This window comes from Protopterus annectens, chromosome 4.part0, assembly GCF_019279795.1.
Source record: "Protopterus annectens isolate FY-2018-M chromosome 4.part0, PAN1.0, whole genome shotgun sequence".
Classification (NCBI taxonomy): domain Eukaryota; kingdom Metazoa; phylum Chordata; order Ceratodontiformes; family Protopteridae; genus Protopterus; species Protopterus annectens.
The window spans coordinates 212026848-212046971 of NC_056733.1; the positions used below are offsets into that span (position 1 = coordinate 212026848).

The 20124-nt window shown below is 38.2% G+C and overlaps 1 protein-coding gene across 1 annotated transcript in view; it reads right to left on the minus strand.

The window, feature by feature from the left end:
* RAC3 (Rac family small GTPase 3) overlaps positions 1–20124 on the minus strand; it is a 296914-nt gene that overhangs the window by 71240 nt on the left and 205550 nt on the right. Inside the window, exons 4-5 of the mRNA XM_044068215.1 lie at positions 14838–14900; positions 13650–13809 (exon numbers count right to left, since the gene is read on the minus strand). Of these exons, the coding sequence (XP_043924150.1) occupies positions 13650–13809; positions 14838–14900 (223 nt within the window). The remainder of the gene's footprint in view (positions 1–13649; positions 13810–14837; positions 14901–20124) is intronic.

A 20124-nucleotide genomic window follows, 5' to 3' on the forward strand; every position in this document is an offset into this window, starting at 1 on the left:
GAAACTACAAAAAAGCCATCTTACTAGACAAAAAAAACTTCTACCTCCAAGTACAACAGACATATCATAATAAGCCTCAAAAGTTTTGGAACAGCATTAACAAACTTCTTTACCCAGGACAATCTATTACTCCCAATCCACTAGGCTCCAACCCTGACAATCCCAGTCATACTGCCAATGCTTTTAATTCCTTCTTCACCAATACCATCCAAACTCTTGCCAGCCACCTAACTCCTGATACCTCTAATATTCCTATTTCATCCCCAATTACCCCCCCCTTATTTCAGTTACAACCCATCTCCACTTCCACTATATCCTCCCTACTCCAAAAACTAAAACCCACCACCCCTTCAGCTGACCAACTCCCTGCAGAATACCTTCAAAAAGATGCTAAGGCCATTGCCTACCCCATATCCATTCTGATCTAGAACCATAAGTGAAGGTAATATCCCATCCATCTGGAAAATTTCCCACATTATTCCATTACACAAAGGTGGCAACTCTTATGACTTCTCTAACTTCTGTCCTATAGCCCTACTATCCCCTCTGGCAAAAATCATGGAAAAGTGTATCGATAAGCAACTTTTCATCACCTTCTACAAAATGACTTACTAGCTAACTGTCAACATGGCTACGGACCATATCACAGTACTACCACTGCCCTGATTTCATTCACTGACTGTATTAACAAAATCCGGAACAAAAGTATTCCTTCCTCTGCAGTATTCCTTGATTTATCCAAAGCTTTTGACATGGTTAATCACCAACTCCTCTTACATATTATGAAATCTCTATCACTCGATTCCTTAGCCATCAGTTGGTTTAAATCTTACCTTGAAAGCGGACAGCAGGCAGTACTTTGGCACAATAACCTTTCTAATCTCCTGCCCATCTCCCTTGGTGTCCCTCAGGGTTCCATATTAGGTCCACTGCTATTTTCCATTTATATTAATAACCTTCAGTTAGTAATACCACATACTACATGCATTCAATATGCAGATGACTCTACTATTATCTGCTCAGCTACTTCTCAAACTGAATTACGTACCCTAACCCAGAAAGCATTTAATACTGTCGAACAATGGTTCACTCACCGTTGCCTCCTCCTTAACCCCAAAAAAACTAAAATGCTACTCTTCTCACCAACCTGTAAGTCCCCCCCCTTATATTTCACACTCATATCTAACAATGGTACACTTATTTCCCCCGACCCAACTACTAAACTCCTAGGAATAACAATTGACAATAACCTCAACTTTGATATTCATATCAATAACACTATAAAAACAGTCAATAAAAAACTATGATTCCTCTATAGAATCAAACCCTTTCTAACAGCAGCAGCCAGGGCTGCCATAGCAAGAACTCACCTTATCTCTACTCTACTCTATGCCTCACCTATTAATCTTTCTAAAAACAACCTCAGCAAACTAGCAGTATCCTATAATAATATTGCTCGATTTGCTACTGCCTCTCCTTTCAGAACACATCATTGCCTTAATCTAAAACAACTTGGCCCCGCTTGAGTTTCCACATCATCTACAATATCTCCAGCTTGCTATAGCCCACAAGATCTTCTCTCAACCCCCAAATACACCAATGCTCTTAAACCTTTTCACCCCCTACAGCAATCCAAAAACCTACGTTCATCTAACAAACTTCTTATTAACACTTGCAGATCTTACAACTCAGGAGGTGATACCCTGTTCTCTAATACTGTTGGAAAGTTATGGAATTCACTTCCTACTGAGCTCACTTCTCTGTCATCTCCTACACTATTTAAAAAGAAACTAAAATTATATCTCAATACACACTGGTTATGTTCCTGCACTAACCCTGACTAACTTTCCTATATCTCGTCATTAACATCCTTACATCATTATGTATGTATATTTACTTTCTGTCTTGAATTTCTACAGAAGCCCTTACTGTCCTTGCAAAGCTCATTTGAACTATTGATGTTAATATTGTTATAATGAATGTTCATCTATTGCTATTATGAAAAAAAAAAAAAATAATAATTTTGTTTACTTTTCAAATGGCTACTACTTTCTAAATTCAGTTTTGTATGTATCTTTACTGTTACTTCTTTTTATTTATTATATGGGAGTTTTATATTTGTATTTTTCTTGCATATGTCTTTGGAGCTTTTCTCCCTGGGCCTCTACTGAAAATGGACATCTATCCAGCTAGACTAGCCCGGTCAACAAATGTAAAATAAAATAAAAATAATAAAATAAATAGAATATGACATGAGTCTATGAAATATGTGACCAAATGGGAAGCAGACCTCCCAACCGTCCGAATCACTCGTTTTGTACCGAGTTTTGGGGTCCAAATTAAGGGATGCCATGATTCCCGAGTGGCACCCCTTCATTTCTGATTTCTTTCTTTATTTTTTTAATTTTCGCGCTGTCGGAGCTGATGTCATCACGTGCACGATGATGTCAGCTCCGTCAGCACTACCAGCCAGTCGGAATTGAGCTCAAGGATCTCACGTCATCATTTCTGGCTGGCTGCGAGCAGGCGGGAAGTGCTTTGCTGCCGAGAAGAATTTGAAAATAACTGAAGAGTGAAGACGTTACTGCTGCTGCCGAGAGAATGCCGTTTTGGACTGAAACTGCTGACTTTGGTGCTGCCGAGAGAAGAATGCTGGCTTTGAGGTTAAATCTGCTGCTGTTTTCATTGTTGGTTTGGGACTTAATCTGCTGGCGCCTGGCCTGGGACTTTGTTTGCTTTAAATCTGCTGCCGTTTTCGCTGCTAGCTTGGGACTTTGCTGGGAATTAGGTAAGGAACAATCATGTAGAGTATTGTGTTAGTAAGGAAAACAACTGAGTCAGTATGTCACAGGGTTCGACCATCTGAACTTGTACTTAGACTAATCTGGACAAGAAATAAGTGTAGGTACCTGAATACTAACACAATGAGCAGTGGTTGGAACAGTGACAGGTTAATAGGAATGTGAAATGAGGGGAAAGTAGTAGGTTTTCACATAACATTTGTTCTTCTGCTGAGTAATATGGAAATGGGAGGAGACAGACAGGCAAGGAAAACAAGGCAGAGAATGTTTGGAATTGTAGTTTTGTGTTCAGTAACTGGTTTCTCCTGATTAAGCTTGCACAAGAGCAAACTACACACAAAATTAAAAAGAAGCTTGCTTGATAGGAGAAAAGTATGAGGATAGTAACATAGTACAGCAATCAAAGTTAAATGCAAAGATCTTAGAGAATGTTCGGTTTTAAAAATTGAAAACATGGGTACAAAAGTAGAACAGAAGAATCATGAGTAGTGAGAAGGTAAGTTTAATTGAGCATAAGCACTGAAGTGGGGGAAGGTGTCAGGTAACTGTGTGTGTGTGCGTGTGCATATATAACAGAGTTGTGTGTATATTAGAGGTGTAACTTGACATTTGGGACCCAGTTTAGAGGTCCTCTGTGTAACTGACATTTGGGACCCAGTTTAGAGGTCCTCATTTGGTGTCCCCACAACCTTTGTCCTTTATTATTCTTTGGTTTTGCCTATGATATTGCAAATGTGAAACTTGTAATTCTAGTAACTTTCTAAATATATATGACATTTAGAATTTGTCCCAATTTAAGCGTGTGCCTTCGTTATTTTTTGAGCTTGTCCCTCATTCTTCAGCAAAGTGGTTGAATGCTACGTTGCTTTCTGGGAAGCTTGTATTGTAACCAAAGTTAGTGCAGTCAGGTTGGAATCCTCCACGGAGTAATTAAAGGAGCTACTTCTGTTTTGTAAAATATAGCAACATTTTTTTCTTCCACACTCCCAAGCTTGTAGAAAAAATAAAATAAATACAAATATTTATTTTTCAAGCTAACACAGGTAACTGCATTGAGTAAATTACTTTGCTTAGCTCATAATCAATTTAAAATTTTGCTGCTGCTGGCACCAAGTATAAAGACCCACCAACTTGCTTATATTATATTAAGTGTTGTACTGAAAGCTCAATCAAAAGGCTGCCCAGTGCTTTGGAGAGATGCCTGAAGCACGTGAGTGCAAACTCATCCCTATTGATCTGAAAGGGGAGGAAAACAGCCAGGATCAGCACTTCAAAGTAAAAAAAAAGTGTTTTTAAAACTGCAAGTTCAGAAGTAAAGGTAATCTTTATCCACCACTGGCCAGATGCATTTTCTTTGGATGTGGTGCAGGTTTCAATGCTGTTTCAATGAATGTGAGTTTCAAGGACAGAGAAGTTTTAATGCCAAGTCTATTTTCATTGTGAGACACTATTGCTTTGTTTATCAGATTTCTGTTGGTGTTTGTGCATTCATGTGCTGCAAAATGTAAAAATAAAATCCAAATCGTACAAGTAAAGCAGTATGCACATATTAGTGTTTATGGTAAATGGGGCGACATTGCCAGGTAATTGGACATTGGAATGGCTGCAGGGGGACTCTGGCACCATATTTTGGTTGTCTGTTCTTCAGTTTGTGTTTGAAAGTTGGTATCCCACAATTTCATTGGAGTGGGTGGGGTTACGTAATTATGTATGCAAATTAGATGTTAATCAGCGTACAGATTTGTACCTATTTTTCATGACCCTTGTCCAGATTTTTGATGTTTCCAGGTTGAGAGGTATGATGGGAAGTCATCTAGATTTTATTTACGTATCACTGAGTGGAAAGTATTCAGATCCAGTAGATTTACCCCTCCTGAGTATAAGAAACATTATAGTTAATTTTGGATAACAGATGAGTTTTGCAATGGTAGTGTGTTGGCAGGATGATATAATATGAAGTAGAAGTTAGGAAAATACTTGTCTTTATTGTTGGAACATTTGATAATATAGATAATTTCACATCAGGCCATCTTTTAATGTTAAATTTAATTGAATTCCAAGATTTTAAGACTCTATCTTTGTGAAGACAGGCAGTGATTTGTGAAAATGTTACGCCTAAGTATTTTAAACTAGGTTTAATTGTCACACCTCAAATACCTGGTGGGTTAAGAATGATGATATCCTCATATAGGAGAAACTAGCTATTCTGCTATGTTTATTTTCATTTTAAAAACACAAAATCATTTCAAACTGAAATGACAGAAAACTACAGAAGTATACATAGCTGAATGACACTGCATGTATGTTATGTGCACCAAAATGTATCAAATACTGTTTTTATGTTGTGTGTATTGTATATTGTATATATTTTCATCTTGTTAGATTACACTTCTCCTACTTTGTATAACTTCAAAAAGATTGTTACTAATATTTTCTATTATCACTAATACTGTGTAGTATTATTATTTTGCATAATTACAACATGTACTTAGAATTGTTTGCATTATTTTGTAATTTTTCCCTGGATATCTGTTACATTCTTTTTCATACCCATAGAGGAATCATAAATGAAAGACTTCTCTGTTAGTTTTTAGCTGAATGTAGAACAGAAGCTGATGTTAGAAAAGGGATAATTAGTAGGGCATATAACGTAGTACACAATAACTATAAGAATTAATCTGAAGATATTACAAAAGATTGGGAAGAGAGACTGGAAAAGCAATTTACAGGGGGAAATTGGAGGATGTATGTATGTATGGCTCCCAAATATGCAACAGAGTCCAGAAGATTTAGGATTTTTGCTTGGAAGTGTCTGAATAGGTATTTTTATAACCCAAGTAGACTTCAAAGAATTTTTTTCAGGTAGTAGCAAATGTTAGAGGTGTGACATAAAGAAAGAGGTAACCAACTCTTGGCTTACTTTCCTACCTGGTAAGTGGCATTGTTAGAAATTTTCTCACATTGAGATCAGCAAGAGGTTTCACCAGGCAGCCCAAGACCATAGCTGGAGCATCATCACAAGAACAGAATTTTGGAGGGAAGGTTCTTTTGATCCTTGCAGGTGCTAAGGTCATCCTCAGTTAAAACGGCTCAAGCCCTTTCCCCAACTCTATGGCTCAGAGAGCTACAGCCAAAGGCCAGATTGTGGCCAGGCAACCTGAGTTTGATTACTGGCCCAATCATTGAACAGCTGCAAGGAGAAAGGTGTGGCTTGTACCTGACTGGGAAGAGATCTGGTGGCACCTTAGCTTTTGGCCATGCTGCTCCATGGACAGGCAGAGACAGGTCCCAGACAGCTGTGGGCTGCCCAGGATGGGTGCTGCAGCTCTCACAAAGTGTGTGTAGGAGCATGCATGCATGCTCCTATGTAGGGAACAGTGGTAAACCCCACCATGACCTGGGTACTTATGTCACCACATGAGGGTGAAGTTAGAGATTAAAATGAAAACCCTTTAGTGGTTGTGCTGTAGATCACGGTCACCTGACAGGGGGGAAATGAATGAGCACAAAGTTCTTAATCTTGTAAGGAATGAATGGACAACTGTGACACCCACCAGCTTGATGAATGTCCGGCATTTTGTGGGGGCAAAAAACAGTACATAGAAACAGTACAGCTGCCGATAGGGGTGACTGCATTTTGGGATACAGACAATAGGCAAGGGGGGGCTAGAATGTATTGGAGAAAACTGGTAAAAGAACCAAGATATTGGGAGCAAATAATTAGACAGGAAAGAGTGATAGAATGGGAAGAGACCAAGAATTTATTTGGACTGCAGGATGGAGATTGCCTTCCCTATCAAGGACTGATATCAGATTACAGGCAAAGAGAAAGAAATAGGGGGATCTTAAGTGAAAGACCATCACTGGTAGAGTTTTTAATAGAATCTAGAACAGAAACTGCTGTTAAAAAAGGAATAATTAGTACAGCTTACAAAATGCTGCATGATAACTGTAAGAATCAGAGAAGAAAGGAGTGGGAAGAGAGACTGGATAAGCAATTCACAAAGAAACAATGGGGGATATATGCAAGTCTCCCAAATATGCAACAAAGTCTAGAAGATTTAGGATCTTTTCTTTGAAGTGTTTACATAGGTATTGTTATACACTAATATTGTTACACACTAAACTCTCAGTTAACTGGAACTTAAGCAACCAGAAAAAAAATTGAAATACAGTACAATTTTCATGTCTTGCACTTTCTGCCCCCCCCCCAGAAACATACCTTACCTTTTTAGAATTTGAGCTTTTAAAAAGGAAGATAGGAATACATTCCCTCTCTCCCCAAACTGAGCATGTCAAGCCAAACGAATAGTATAAGGTACAGTATTAATCAGACTTATTTTTAATAGCCAGAAGCTACAGTTATCTGGCATTTACGAATCCCCATGGGTGCTGATTAACTGAGAGTTTACTGTACCCCAAGTAGACTCCAAAGAATTTTTCCTTAGGTAGATTGCAAATGTTGGAGGTGTGATAGGGAAGAAAAAGTTAGCCGGGAACATATTTTGTGGGAGTGTAATGAGTTGGCAGACTTTAAAGATTCCCCGCAGACTGCTTTGTCACACATACTGGGTGAGCAACTTGGTGTAACTAAGGAAAATTTTTTTTGAGCTATGAGACAGAGTCGGAATTGCCTATATATAGTAAGGCCTTGTTGAGTCTAATTATGGTGGCTGCCAAAAAAGCAATTACTAGAAAATTGAAATCAAAGTCTAAACCAACTTTACTAGAAGTAGTGAATATAGTAACATAAAATAACTGGAATTGGGATCTTTAGAAAAGAGTAGAAACAAACCTTACCTACTTACAGTAATCTAGAGAGAAAGACCTATCCAAAAGGAATGGGAGCACGCAAATGGTATATGCTGATAGCACAAAAAGTACATCAGAAAAGGATTTTTTTGCTTAAAACTACCATTTGCGGGGAAAGCAACAGAAGAAGCTGCAGTACCAGTGTTTTGGGGGAGAAGAAACTACACCTTTCACCTCAGGACAAGTTACCAAAGAAGGTAACCATGGGTTGATGGGCAAATACGCCACATAAACATCAAAAAGGCATAATGGGAAAATGATACTTTTAAATAAGACAAGATCGAGAATATAATCAAAGCTGAAGGAAAAGTAGTGAACAGCATTCTCCTGTTACTTCCTGCCTCTATTTTGAGTTGAGATGGTCTCTTATATAGGGTGGGTAAAGAAAGAGAAGAAATTGTGCAGCCATACTAATACCAAAACTTTATAAGATGCTAGTAATAAAGCTAGCTCATAGTCTTATACTGGGTCACGAGAGGGCCAGGGCAATTGTTAAAGTTTTATAGGTCAGGCATAATGAATAAGATTGACAACTTGTGTACCTCTATTACAGAATGCCAGAAAACTGCACCCCATCCTGGATATAAAAGTCTCTTTCTCAATGCCTTTCGTGGAAGTACCTGTGAACATACCGCTGTGGACATCATGGGCCCAATGGTAAGATCTAGCAATGAGCATCAGTAAATACCACTTACAATGAGCTATAGTCTCTGGAATCTGTGCCAATAAGCAAAGGTAATGCTAACATTATTGCCAGAGAACTGGTACTGTTAACTCCAAAGTGGATAATCCTAAAGGGATGCCTAATAATCACTCATTGCAAGGGTACTGAATCAGTTATGTAACTGCTTTAAAGTCAAACAGCTGAAGACATTAGTCTACCATCTGCAGAGTGATGGATTAGTAAAGAGTCTTAATAAACCCTAAAATCTATCTGAGTGAAGTTGTTGATGTAGATGACAAAAATCATGTTACAGAGAGATGCCAGAAGTTCTGGACAGGTTTACCCCATTTGAACTTCTGTAAGGCAGGTATCTGAGAGAGATGCTTGACATTGCTAAGGAAACTTTGAAAGAAGAAAAGACACCATTTAAAATTTTTATACAGCACTATGGGTAAGATTACAAAATAGCTGATCTCAGTGCAAGTCTGCCCTGATTCCAGAAGACTTGCTCTCAGTGTCAGTAAATTACTTCGGTATAAGGCCTGCCTATAAACAGGCTTCCAACAGGGGCCAGATTCCAAAACACCTGCTGTCAGTGTAAGTGGTTTCTTACACTGAAAGCAAGTCTTTCGGAATTGGGGCCTATGTTCGTTTGCAGGATAGATTCAAACTAGTAATGTTCATTAAAGGATCATATATACAGACTCTAGGAAATACAGCAATGAGATTATAAAATGCCTGATTTCAGTAATTTAATCCAAGAGGTCAGGTACTTTTTAGTGCTTTCCAAGGAAAACTTTGGAGATGATGCAAAGAAGAAATGCGTTTATAAGGTCACATAGGCAAGAAAGGAAAACAAAGATCAAAATGATCGCATTGATGGGATGAAGCCATAAAAAGAATTAAAGAATCTGATAAACATCTTACAAGTGAAAGCTCATACAACAGACCACAAATCCCTATCTGAGCTGCAGACAGGGGACTCGCTGGCAAAAGTACAAAAGCAGGAGTTCAGAGAATTTTTGTTAAGAAATAAAAGACTGTTCTTAGAGATACCCAGGAAACCAAAACTAATAGAACAGAATACAGAGAGAGTCTCTGGAAAGAGGGTTAGACTGAAACCTTAAAGAGTAGCATATTATAAACGTATATCTATATATAATTATGCTAGTTTTATAAACATTTGTGTTTATCACCATCCCAAATAGACACCACAATGCATTGAAAGCACAGATGTTGACACACTACTATGCATGCACCAGAAACAACTTTGGCACATGCAAAACTTAAAAATAAAATAAATGCATTTAAAAAACACATTTTTTAAAGGGGGGAAGTCTCCCTGCATTCCCACAACCCCTGCTAATTATATACACTAACTCCAAGACTGCACAAAATTCCCAAATCCTGGGAATTGTGCAATTATGAACACCAGTTGATTAGCTGTTTAGTCGACCAAAAGGGGGTACCTTACTGGAACTTAATTAGTAAGGCCACACCTAGAAAAAAAATAGAGTCCATAAAATAAAAACACTGGCCTGTATCCTCTACTAAGAGACAGATGATTTTTTTTTTAATTAGCTGTACTGCGGAAAGCTTGTGTCTAAGTTTGTGACTATTGCCTCACTCTTGATAAATCCCACAAGAGGGAAGGCTCCTGCTAATGTGCAATGATCTCTTAAGTCAGACAGATTATTTAATAAACTGAAAAAAGTTCATCTTCTCTGAACCTGTACTGACACACATGGTAGGGGTGCAATGGAGTGCTATCCCAAGACTCAGAAGATGAACACCCTGTGTGTTACTCCAGCAAGAAGATGAACAATGCAGAAATTACACTGATCTACTGAGTGTGTCTAGCAATAAAGTGAGCTTTCTGTGCCTTCAAACAGTATTTGTGAAGCCTTCATTTCAGTCTGTTAATGGATCATGCCTCTTTACAATAGCTAGGAAAACTGATGTCAATACAAAGTTGCACCTGTGGGCACTGTTCCTCTAACCATTTTGGTATACAGTGGCCCATAGACCCAGTCTAAAATAAATGATGATGGGTTGTGCAGGGCCTACAACCCACTGATATGATTCACCACCTAGTTGATTTGTGCTGGGGGGATATTTGTACACATTGCCTGGAAGTTTTAATGTGCCTTTAAAATGTGTGAGTTGCATGTAAGTAGGCTGTGCATATTGGGTGAAAGCAATCTAAGGTGCTACAATTTTTATTTGAGGCTGCAAAGCCACATGGGTCATTATTTAACTTGAGAAAATAAATCAATGTTTTATATATGTTTTGCCTCCAGTGTCTGGTCTGTCATACTTACTACATATACACACGCACAGGCATGCACACATATATAAATGTAATGGGCACGCTTTTATGCATACATATCAACTGTCCAGATTTTTGCCTTATATTTCTTGTTCATAAAATTTGTAGTTTCCTTTCAAATCACTGAGGACTGAAGTCACAAAATGATGACATACCTTTGAGTTTCACACATCATATCTTTCATAAAATTCTTGTTAACAAAATCCTGTTATTCTAACAACTTTCTAAGCTTATAAGGGCAGTATTTAAAATCTGTCCCTATTGTGGGCCTTTGTCCCTCATTGTTTTAGGCTTTGTCCTGACTTCTTGCACTAAGAAGTATGCTTTTACTGGTTTACTATTGAAATTCCAAAACTGCATTTGTCGACCAGTCACAATGGTCGACCTGATATGCAAAATTTAGAACTTCAAAGCAGCAGCTATGGCAAAAATAAATACATCGACATCCATAGTTCGATGTATACGACATAGCAGGATGTGACATCAGTCATCCATGCTATGCACCTTAACATACTGTTACACCCTACAGTCAACAGTATGTTAATTGTACTATTTTGCAGGGGGGGGGGCTATGTCCCCCCTGCACCTCCCCACCCCCTGCAAATTAAATATACCAACTCTGAGACTGCACTACAGTGAGGAAATGGGTTAATTCCCTGTTCTCACTGAACCGCGATCTCCATGCATAATGCTGAACTCAGATACTCGAACTACACTACCCATTCACTGTAGTGTAGTAGATATATTTTGGTTCGGCATTCTGCCCATTTGAAAAATGCTTTTCGACCGCATGCTGGTTGAGCACAGGCACTTCAGACATTTAATAGTAAACTGTTTTTACTTGGTACAATTATAGTCAACTTACAGTTCAACTCTGTTTTTGCCAATCCAATTTTTAAGAGTCTCATCAGAATACAAAAGTTGCAGTTCAAAGACTTGGTACACCTCAGACCAAGCTGCCTTACACCAAAATACATCCATAAAGAGGTTCCTGGTACTCCTCAAGTAAATTTGCAGAACTTTCAATGCTGCTGAGTACATGACATGATATTTTAGAATTTTTTAACCATGCTCCTTGAAAAGTGGCAAGACCTGGTGATACAGTATAATGAAAGACTTTTAAGAGGTGAAAAATGCTGTCTTCTCTTTGGTTTCAAGGATGAAGGGAATCTGCCTTATAGTTAAATCTATGGTGATCAAATTCACTACTTTGCCTCACCTCTGTATGAGCTCATCTACTCTGGGCACTGGATAACCGTCAAATCTGGATATGGCATCCAATTCCTAGAAATATTTACAAAATCTTATGGAGCCATCTGGCTTCAGCACCAGCACAGTGAGACAGTCCCATTCACTTTGCAACTCATCATGAATTTCTAGTTTACGCATTTGTTTTCTTTCCTTCAGTTTTGGTTGTTCTTTGTGACTTTAGGTATACCTTGTTCCTAGCATAGTTTCAGTGTGATGCTGAATTAAATTTGTTCTACCAGAAAGGTCAGAAAAAATACTTAAATTTCTTGCTTCTAGGATTCAGACAATGTTTCATTTACCTGAATGGTAGAGATAGTGTTCCCTGATTTCATACTACTGATCTATGTCAGCTCCCAGGCTGGCTTCAGAAGCTTCAGCTTTCCCTCACAGTTTTAACATAAATTTAAATAGGACGTAATCCTAACATAATTCTTGTCAGTTTACAGTTCAGTTCTGTGTTTTCCAGAACAATTTAAACAAATTTCTTAATGGCTCAGTCCTTTCAGTTCACCGCATTGGTGTTGCAGCTTAGGCCAAGCTGCCTTGCAATCCCCAAATACAGCCACAAATACATTGCTGGTACTCCTTGATTAAATCTACAGGGATTCCGGTGACTCTTCTGTTACCTCCAAAGCACCAAGAGTCTCCATTCTTGGCCTTGAAATTCCTTTCTACAAAAGGCAAACATCTCTGATAACTTTGGCTATAATCCCTACTTTTAACAGCAGCTTTTTTATGTGATTTACATTTGACTGAGCTATCAGAGGATTTCACTACCATAATATACTGAGTACACATGCTACCATCTCTTTACCATAATACATAGTATATTTATAGCAATTTTATATGTTAAGCAGGTAGTAAGCCACAACGCACCACACTATCAACAAATTAGAGTCTTAAGTAAGATCTCTGTGGTTGCCAACAACAACGTGTTTTATTTTAGTGCTTACATCAGCAAAGCATTTTGCAGATACCATTCTGTTCCCCATTTTTGTTCAAAGTGCTATAGCCAATAAAAGCCTAGGCACAACCTGTGCCCTTTCTGTCTCCTCGGCTATTCCTGGCATATGACTCCTCCCTATAAGTCTTAGCCACTAACCACAAACCACATTTCTACCTCTATCACTGACATACTTTGTTTTATTACACCCCACCATTGTCACACCTACTGATAAGCCACAGAATGCAGAACTGCCTTAGGAAATTGATCAATCATTCAAGAAAAGATGAGTGAAACTCAGTGGGTTGGGTTTAAAAGATTAAAAATACTTTAAAAAATTATTTTATAACTTTCTTTGACAGAAATGGGATGTAGACAGTCCCCCCCCCCCCATATGGGGTTGTAGGAACATAACCCTACATAAAATAACTGAAAGTTCCTACTTGGCCATTTAATCTAATAGAGCAGGCTATTTTCTGTCAGTCACAGACCAAATAAACTTTATTCTAACCTTACAGTCTGACTGCAGCTGACAAGTCACAGATACTTCGTCTTGGAGCAAGACAATAATATGCAGTGTGAGCTCACCCACCCTGCTTAGTTTCTTACTTATGTGGGCTCAAATCATAAAGGCCTACACAAAGATTCTTTTTGCGACTTCCTACTCATTTGTGGCCAGTGGCAGCCCCTGCTCGTTGTGCCTCTGCTGATCCCCCCAGGCTACAGTTATTAGCAGTTACGTGCTTACCCCATACAGTGATTGTCATTGGTGACACATACACATATGCATGCGCGCACACTCATGCACAGGGAAACTTATATACACGTGTGCTCACACACATCCCTTACCTATCTCTCTGGCCATAGCGAGCCCTTGAGGGTAGGTTATAGGAGCCAACTTTTTGTCCCTCAGTCTTTCCACTGTGTCTTTGTCATCTCGTAGATCTAGCTTTGTTCCCACCAAGATGATAGGAGTGTTTGGACAGTGATGTCGTACCTCTGGATACCACTGTGTGATAGAAAGACAGTTATTTTTTTGTATCTTGTACAGTTGTGATTGATCTCAATAACTCTGACACAGAAAAACAAAGAACTTAGCAAATATGAACCCACACCCCTCACATAACCTGTGTCTGTCATTATTCACAGTGTCTCCTGCTGAAAGAGGTCAGTAATGCCTTCCCTGTGAGCTCCTGCACACTCGGTTCTCTTTCATATGACCTACAGTGACCCCCTGTTGGGAGATGCTGGGACTGCAGTTACACACTCCCTCAGTAACTTTTATTACACCATTGCCCATAGTGACCCTTGCTGTGACAGGTTGGGTGTACATTAGTTACTAGCCTCCACCATACACAAGTACATACTCAGTGCTTTTCCACGTCACTTACAGTAACTCCTGCTTGAAAAGATTGGGACTGCAGTAGCTGTGACATCCATCTCAGCCGCAGTTCCTACAGCATTATTACCCATGCTTGGAGAAGCTGGTACTGTGAACCTCTTATCCCCATTATCCCCAGTTAGCTTTACTACCTACATTATCTACAATAATTCCTGTCTATACAGGTCAGAAGTCCCCTCATTTTTAATAGGCTACCTGATTCAATATTAGTTTTCTTGTAAAATATCATATTCTTTATAGATCAAACACCCTAATATGAGGAACAAACCTATCCAAAGTTCAGGCTTTTACTGGGATGACATTACCTGAATATCTTTCATTAAAATGTGCTATGACACTCTCAGCTCTGTTGTTGCTAGTGTCCTGCAATGTAGCCTAACTTTGTTTCCACGATTTACTTGGAGGACTTTATCTTAATTCTTGCAATGCGTGCCCTGCTTTAATAACAAGACATTCTAGCCCCAGTTGTAAAAACAGTTCTAAAATGTTTATGCTGTGTATTGCCTTGTAATGTTTAGAATGTCTTAGCTTGATGTGCAGTAGTGAACACAGGCTGTACATGAGACTGGCAAAAATAGCTACCATTCTGTGAAAAGAAAAAAAAAGACAACTGAGCAAGTGGGTACATACTATACCTTTGCCCGAACATTTTCAAAAGAAGCTGGACTCACAAGCGAGAAGCAAATCAGAAACACATCCTAAAAAGAGAGAGAGAAATAATGTGAGATAACAGGCAGGAAGGCAGTGTGTGCATTTGTTTTGGAGGGTGCTGTTACCCCCATTTTACATCTGTAAAAGAAATAAAAGAATGTATTTTTAGGAAAAAGAATATAAGGCTTACAATCAGAACAGCAATTGTGATATACAGAGCCCTGTTGTGATGTTCGTCTTCTACAGACCTACATTTTAACCACTTTTAAACATATACAATGTGACTGAATGTATAAAATCTTAAAAAGGACCAACAATGCAATTACATTTAATATTTTAAATACTAAATATGCTCAAGAAATACCTAAATATAAACATACTAACATGAATGGGACTTTGCTCTCACACTGACCAAAGCCCCATAGTAAAGCAGTTTAACACTAAGGCTACAAAATGAAAACTTATTTTATATGTAGACATTACCAAGTTTATTAGAAATAGTGTATGTCTTAGGTTAATACTAGGCCAACTACCTTATGGGCCATTTTAAGCCTAGCCAATTACCCCATGTCAGAATCAAACCCTGCACCTTGTGTTTCTAAGGTAAGCACCTTAACCATTATGCCAACCTCCCACCCCTCTTAAGCAACATATTCTTGTTTAGATTAAAAAAAAAATCATGTACAGGGGAAACAAAATAAGCAGCGGGTAAACTGTATGGAAATCCAGCATTTACTTGAATTTCATAGTGTGGATTCATATCCCCCTCCTAAGGGAAAATAACCAAAGTACTATCTTTAACATCTTTCTTGACTTAATTCAACCCTATGTATGACAAATTCTTCTGCTGTAAGATGAGAAGGCTAAATGGAAAAAATCTTTTTTTTTTTTTTTAATTCTAATAAAATAGCAATCTCCTTTGGCTTTTCCCTGTTAGGGGTCACCACAATGGATCACCAGTCCACAGATTGATTGGCAGTGAAGTTTTTACGGTGTCAAGTTGCTAGACCAGCACCCTTCACAGAAGGCACATGCACACACCTACCTGCATGTCTTTAAAACTCACTTGACTGCAGGGGGGACATGCACAGAAGGCAACCCAGCTGAGATTTGAACCGGAGAACCTCTTGCTGTGAGGCAACAATGCTAACCGCCGCACCACAGCGGCTTTAATTCTATTAAAATAAATGTATTAAAATATCTGCTATATTTGCTCCTGAAACACATATGAATAAATAGTAATAACCCTGGAGATCACAGGAAAATAATTTAACTTTTCAGACTGCCTACCAAAACTTCCTCACCGTTAGAAGAGAGTACAAAATATGAAACTCCTCCAAATTTGTCTGTATTAGGAACACCTATTTGTTTTTACTAGTCAACCAAAGTTATTGTGAAGGGTGATTAAAGAAGTGATTGGAGACCCTTCTAAAACCCCTTACAGACATACTAACTTTCACAATTTCTTTGCTAACTTAATAAAGGACTACACCACTACAGATAAACTGGAGCATATGCTGTCAACTTGTATTGCCTTCCATTCTTTTTCTAGCCATTGACTTAACACTGTGCAGAAACTTTCAACAGAAGAGTAGTGTCTCCTCACCCACATATGTAACCATTTACTGACAATCTGCTACTAGTATTCAAACCTGATGCTGTTATTCCCTTCCTAAAGTCTCTCACCCTCCTTTCTCTAGGACTACTGCCCTACTACAAACTTCTGCTCATTGCCAAAAATATATTAAAAAAATATACACAAAAGACCCTGGACTACACAGGAAAGTATGGCCTATAGTTGCAAATCCAACATGAGCTTAAGTAATGCTTCAACACCTTACCTGCAATCATCAGAGTCATATGTCACATTTGTCAAAATAAAAAAGGCTTCCTAATGGGTGTTGCATTACTACACATAAGGAAAGACACATTCAAATGCATAGCTCATACACTACTAACTGAGGTGTTGGGTTGTGTGAAGGTTAAACCTAAGTGTCTGAAGAACCACACAGAGAAAATAACTCTCCAAATGACTGCCAACTACACCCAGATGGACACTATCACAAAACAGTCTTCCCCAAGGTTACATTTTCAAACTTTATCTTTTCTGCCATACGATCTCACTGCAGAGACAGGCTTCAAGGCATCCTGTACACAGACAACTTAGTTATTTTTAAACTGGGAAAAATCATGCACATTATTTGAAAACAGATGCAGTATTACTTTTGTCAGCCTTTGAAATTACTTCATCTCCAATAAAAGATTAGTAAACTCAAATAAAATGACTAAGTCCAGTGGTACCTTCAATGACTAAATAATGCTTTTTCCTTTGTGACTATCAACCACCTGTCTTTCTCAACAAGGTTCAACAGCTAAAGTGCTGGGTGTGGTTGGATTAATGTTTGCCTTTCAAATAGCACAGGGTGGCAAAGCACTGACAAAGTGCTTAAACAACTTATGTACTGTTGTATTCATTCTTTTACCATTTCAAGTAATGAGTCCATAGGCATAACCCTTGTAATAGTCAATCTTGGGTACACCCTAACACTGCAGCATCAAAAACAAACTGGAACAACTTACAAGCATTTCTCTTCACCTACAACACAGGCTTCAGAGGTAAAACTAAGTTATGGATTAAAAATGACATACCAAACCTGAACCACCACTTCCCAGGCTACAAACTCTCCTTCAATGCACAACCAGGAAAAATATCTTAAATCCACCCCCCCCCCCCCAAGTAAACCAGACAAACTCAAAATACTCCTCAATAACCTAATCCTCCACAGTAAACCTAAGGGCAACCTCATACTATGACATTTTCATATAACCATTTTATGATCCACCTGCTTAGAAATCATTCACATTTTAAGTAATCACAGCCTCACTCAGCTATCTGGCAAGCCTACTAGGCCTAACTTCCAAACAGGAAAACAATCTACTAAATTTTATAATTACCAACAGTCTCACCCTCTTCTCCACTTTAAAAGTACTCATCACATTCATTAGTGACAAAGCATAACAATCTTTTCTAACCAGCCTACTTAAAAAAAAAAACTCCCATCCTTATCTCCTTTCACTTGAAAAACAACCCTTAAAGCAATCAAACCCTTCTTAACAAACTTACTAATGCCACCAACTGGACCCCATTTTCTTTCTTTTTTAAACAAGAAACATCTTTATTAAATTATCAAGTATGATAGAAGCATTCATACATACATAAATATTAACATAAATTTAGTTGCAAACATTATACATCACTTATAAACTAGCTAGTCATTGTCAGTCAGATATTACATAGCTCATTCAAATCCTACCTTCTTTTAAACTCTTTCTTCTTCTGCATATGTTTTTTTTCCAGAATTCCCATTTTTCCCTATATAATTTGCTCCTACCTCTTTCTACAGATCCCGGTTCTAGTTGTTTTATTTCTCTTACAATAGTCACTTATTCTAGTACAACTGGTTTAAACTTTGATTTCCACTTTCTAGTAATTGCTTTATTTGGCAGCCAGCATAATTAGACTCCTTTACTATGTCTAGGCAACTCCAAGTCTGTATCACAGCTCAAAAAATAATTTCCTTAGTTACACCAGTTTGTTCACCCAGTAACTCTGACAGAGTAGTCTGCAGGAAATCTTTGAAGTCTACCAACTCAGTACACTTCCAGAAAAAAAAATGGTATGGTGGTCAAGAAAAGCTGTCTTTGTTTGCAGATGATATTACTTTATACTTGGCAAAACCAGAAAGAGACATTACAATGTTGTGGAATATTTTGAGACAGTTTCAGATCTTAGGGATGCAAAACTAATGAAGCTAAAACAAAGGCAATAGATGTAAATTTGTACCCACACACATTAGTTCAGGAATATCCATATTTATGGGGACATGACAAAATGAAGTATTTAGGAGTATGGATTAAAAATGATTTTACTGTGGCAGCTAAGGATATGTGGGAAGAGATTAAACAAAAGACAATACAAAAACTGAGAAAGTGAAAGCTTTCTTACATGGATATGGATAGTGGGGTAGAAGCAGTTAAAATGTTTTTAGTCTCTTTAGTCTTATACACAGGTCAGGCATATTTTTATCAACCAGAGGAGAAGTTGTATACAGCAATTAATAAAGAGCTGAATGACTTTATCTCGGGGGGTGGGGTGGAGACAACAAGAGTCAAGTGTGATAAGTTAAATCTTAGAGTATAACAGGGGTGGATTGGGATTACCCAATTTGAAGGGGTATTTCAGAGCTACACAGTTAAGACTCCTGTACATTGCACAAGTAGAAAGCTATAATTCAAAGTAGAAAGGGTTGATGATGAAATGGGGGGGGGAGGGCTCAAGAAACAAGGAGAGACTGGGATTTTGGATGTAGGCCTTTAAGTAGAATAACAATAATCATACAGTATATTATATCCAAGTATTCTAAGAACTAAGCCAACATGGGACTGGAGAAAGGTGATTCTGCCAATAGTGATGACTGTAAATAGGGATACAGACAGTAGGCATGAGAAGACCAGAATTTATTGGAGAAAACTGGCAAAGGAACCAAGGTATTGGGAACAAATAACTAGATAGAGAAAGATGATAGAATGGGAAGATTCCAAGAATTTATTTGGACTGCAGGTTAGAGATTGCCTTCCCTAACAGGGATTGATATCAGAGTATGGCAAAGAAAAAGAAATGGGGTGGGGTGGGGGTCAGAGATGAAAAATCAGCACTAGTAGTATTTTAATAGAATCTAGAATGGAAGCTGCTATTAAAAAAGGAATAATTAGTAGAGTATATAAAGTATTGCATAATAACTATAATAATCAAACAGAGGGGGTTAGAAAGGATTAGAGAGAGCTTGGATAAGCAATTTTCAAACAAACAATGGGAGGATATATGTATCTCTCCCAAATATGAAACAAAATCTAGAAGATTCAGGATTTTTGCCTGAAAATGTTTACACAGATATTTCTATACCTCAAGTAGACTCCAGAGAAATTTTCTCAGGCAAGCAGCAAATGGTGGAAGTGTGACGGGGAAGAAAGAGGCAATTGGGAACATATTTTCTGGGAGTGTGGTGAATTGGTGGACTTGGTAGATTTCATGCAGGATGCACTGTTGGAGATGCTGGGTGGGCAGACTGGTGTGACAAGAGAGATGATTTTTCTGAGCTGTGATACAGAATCGGAATTGCCTAGACATAGTAAGATCTTGCTGTGTCTAATAATGGTAGCTGCCAAAAAAGCAGTTACTAGAAAATTGACATCAAAATCTAAGCCAACTAT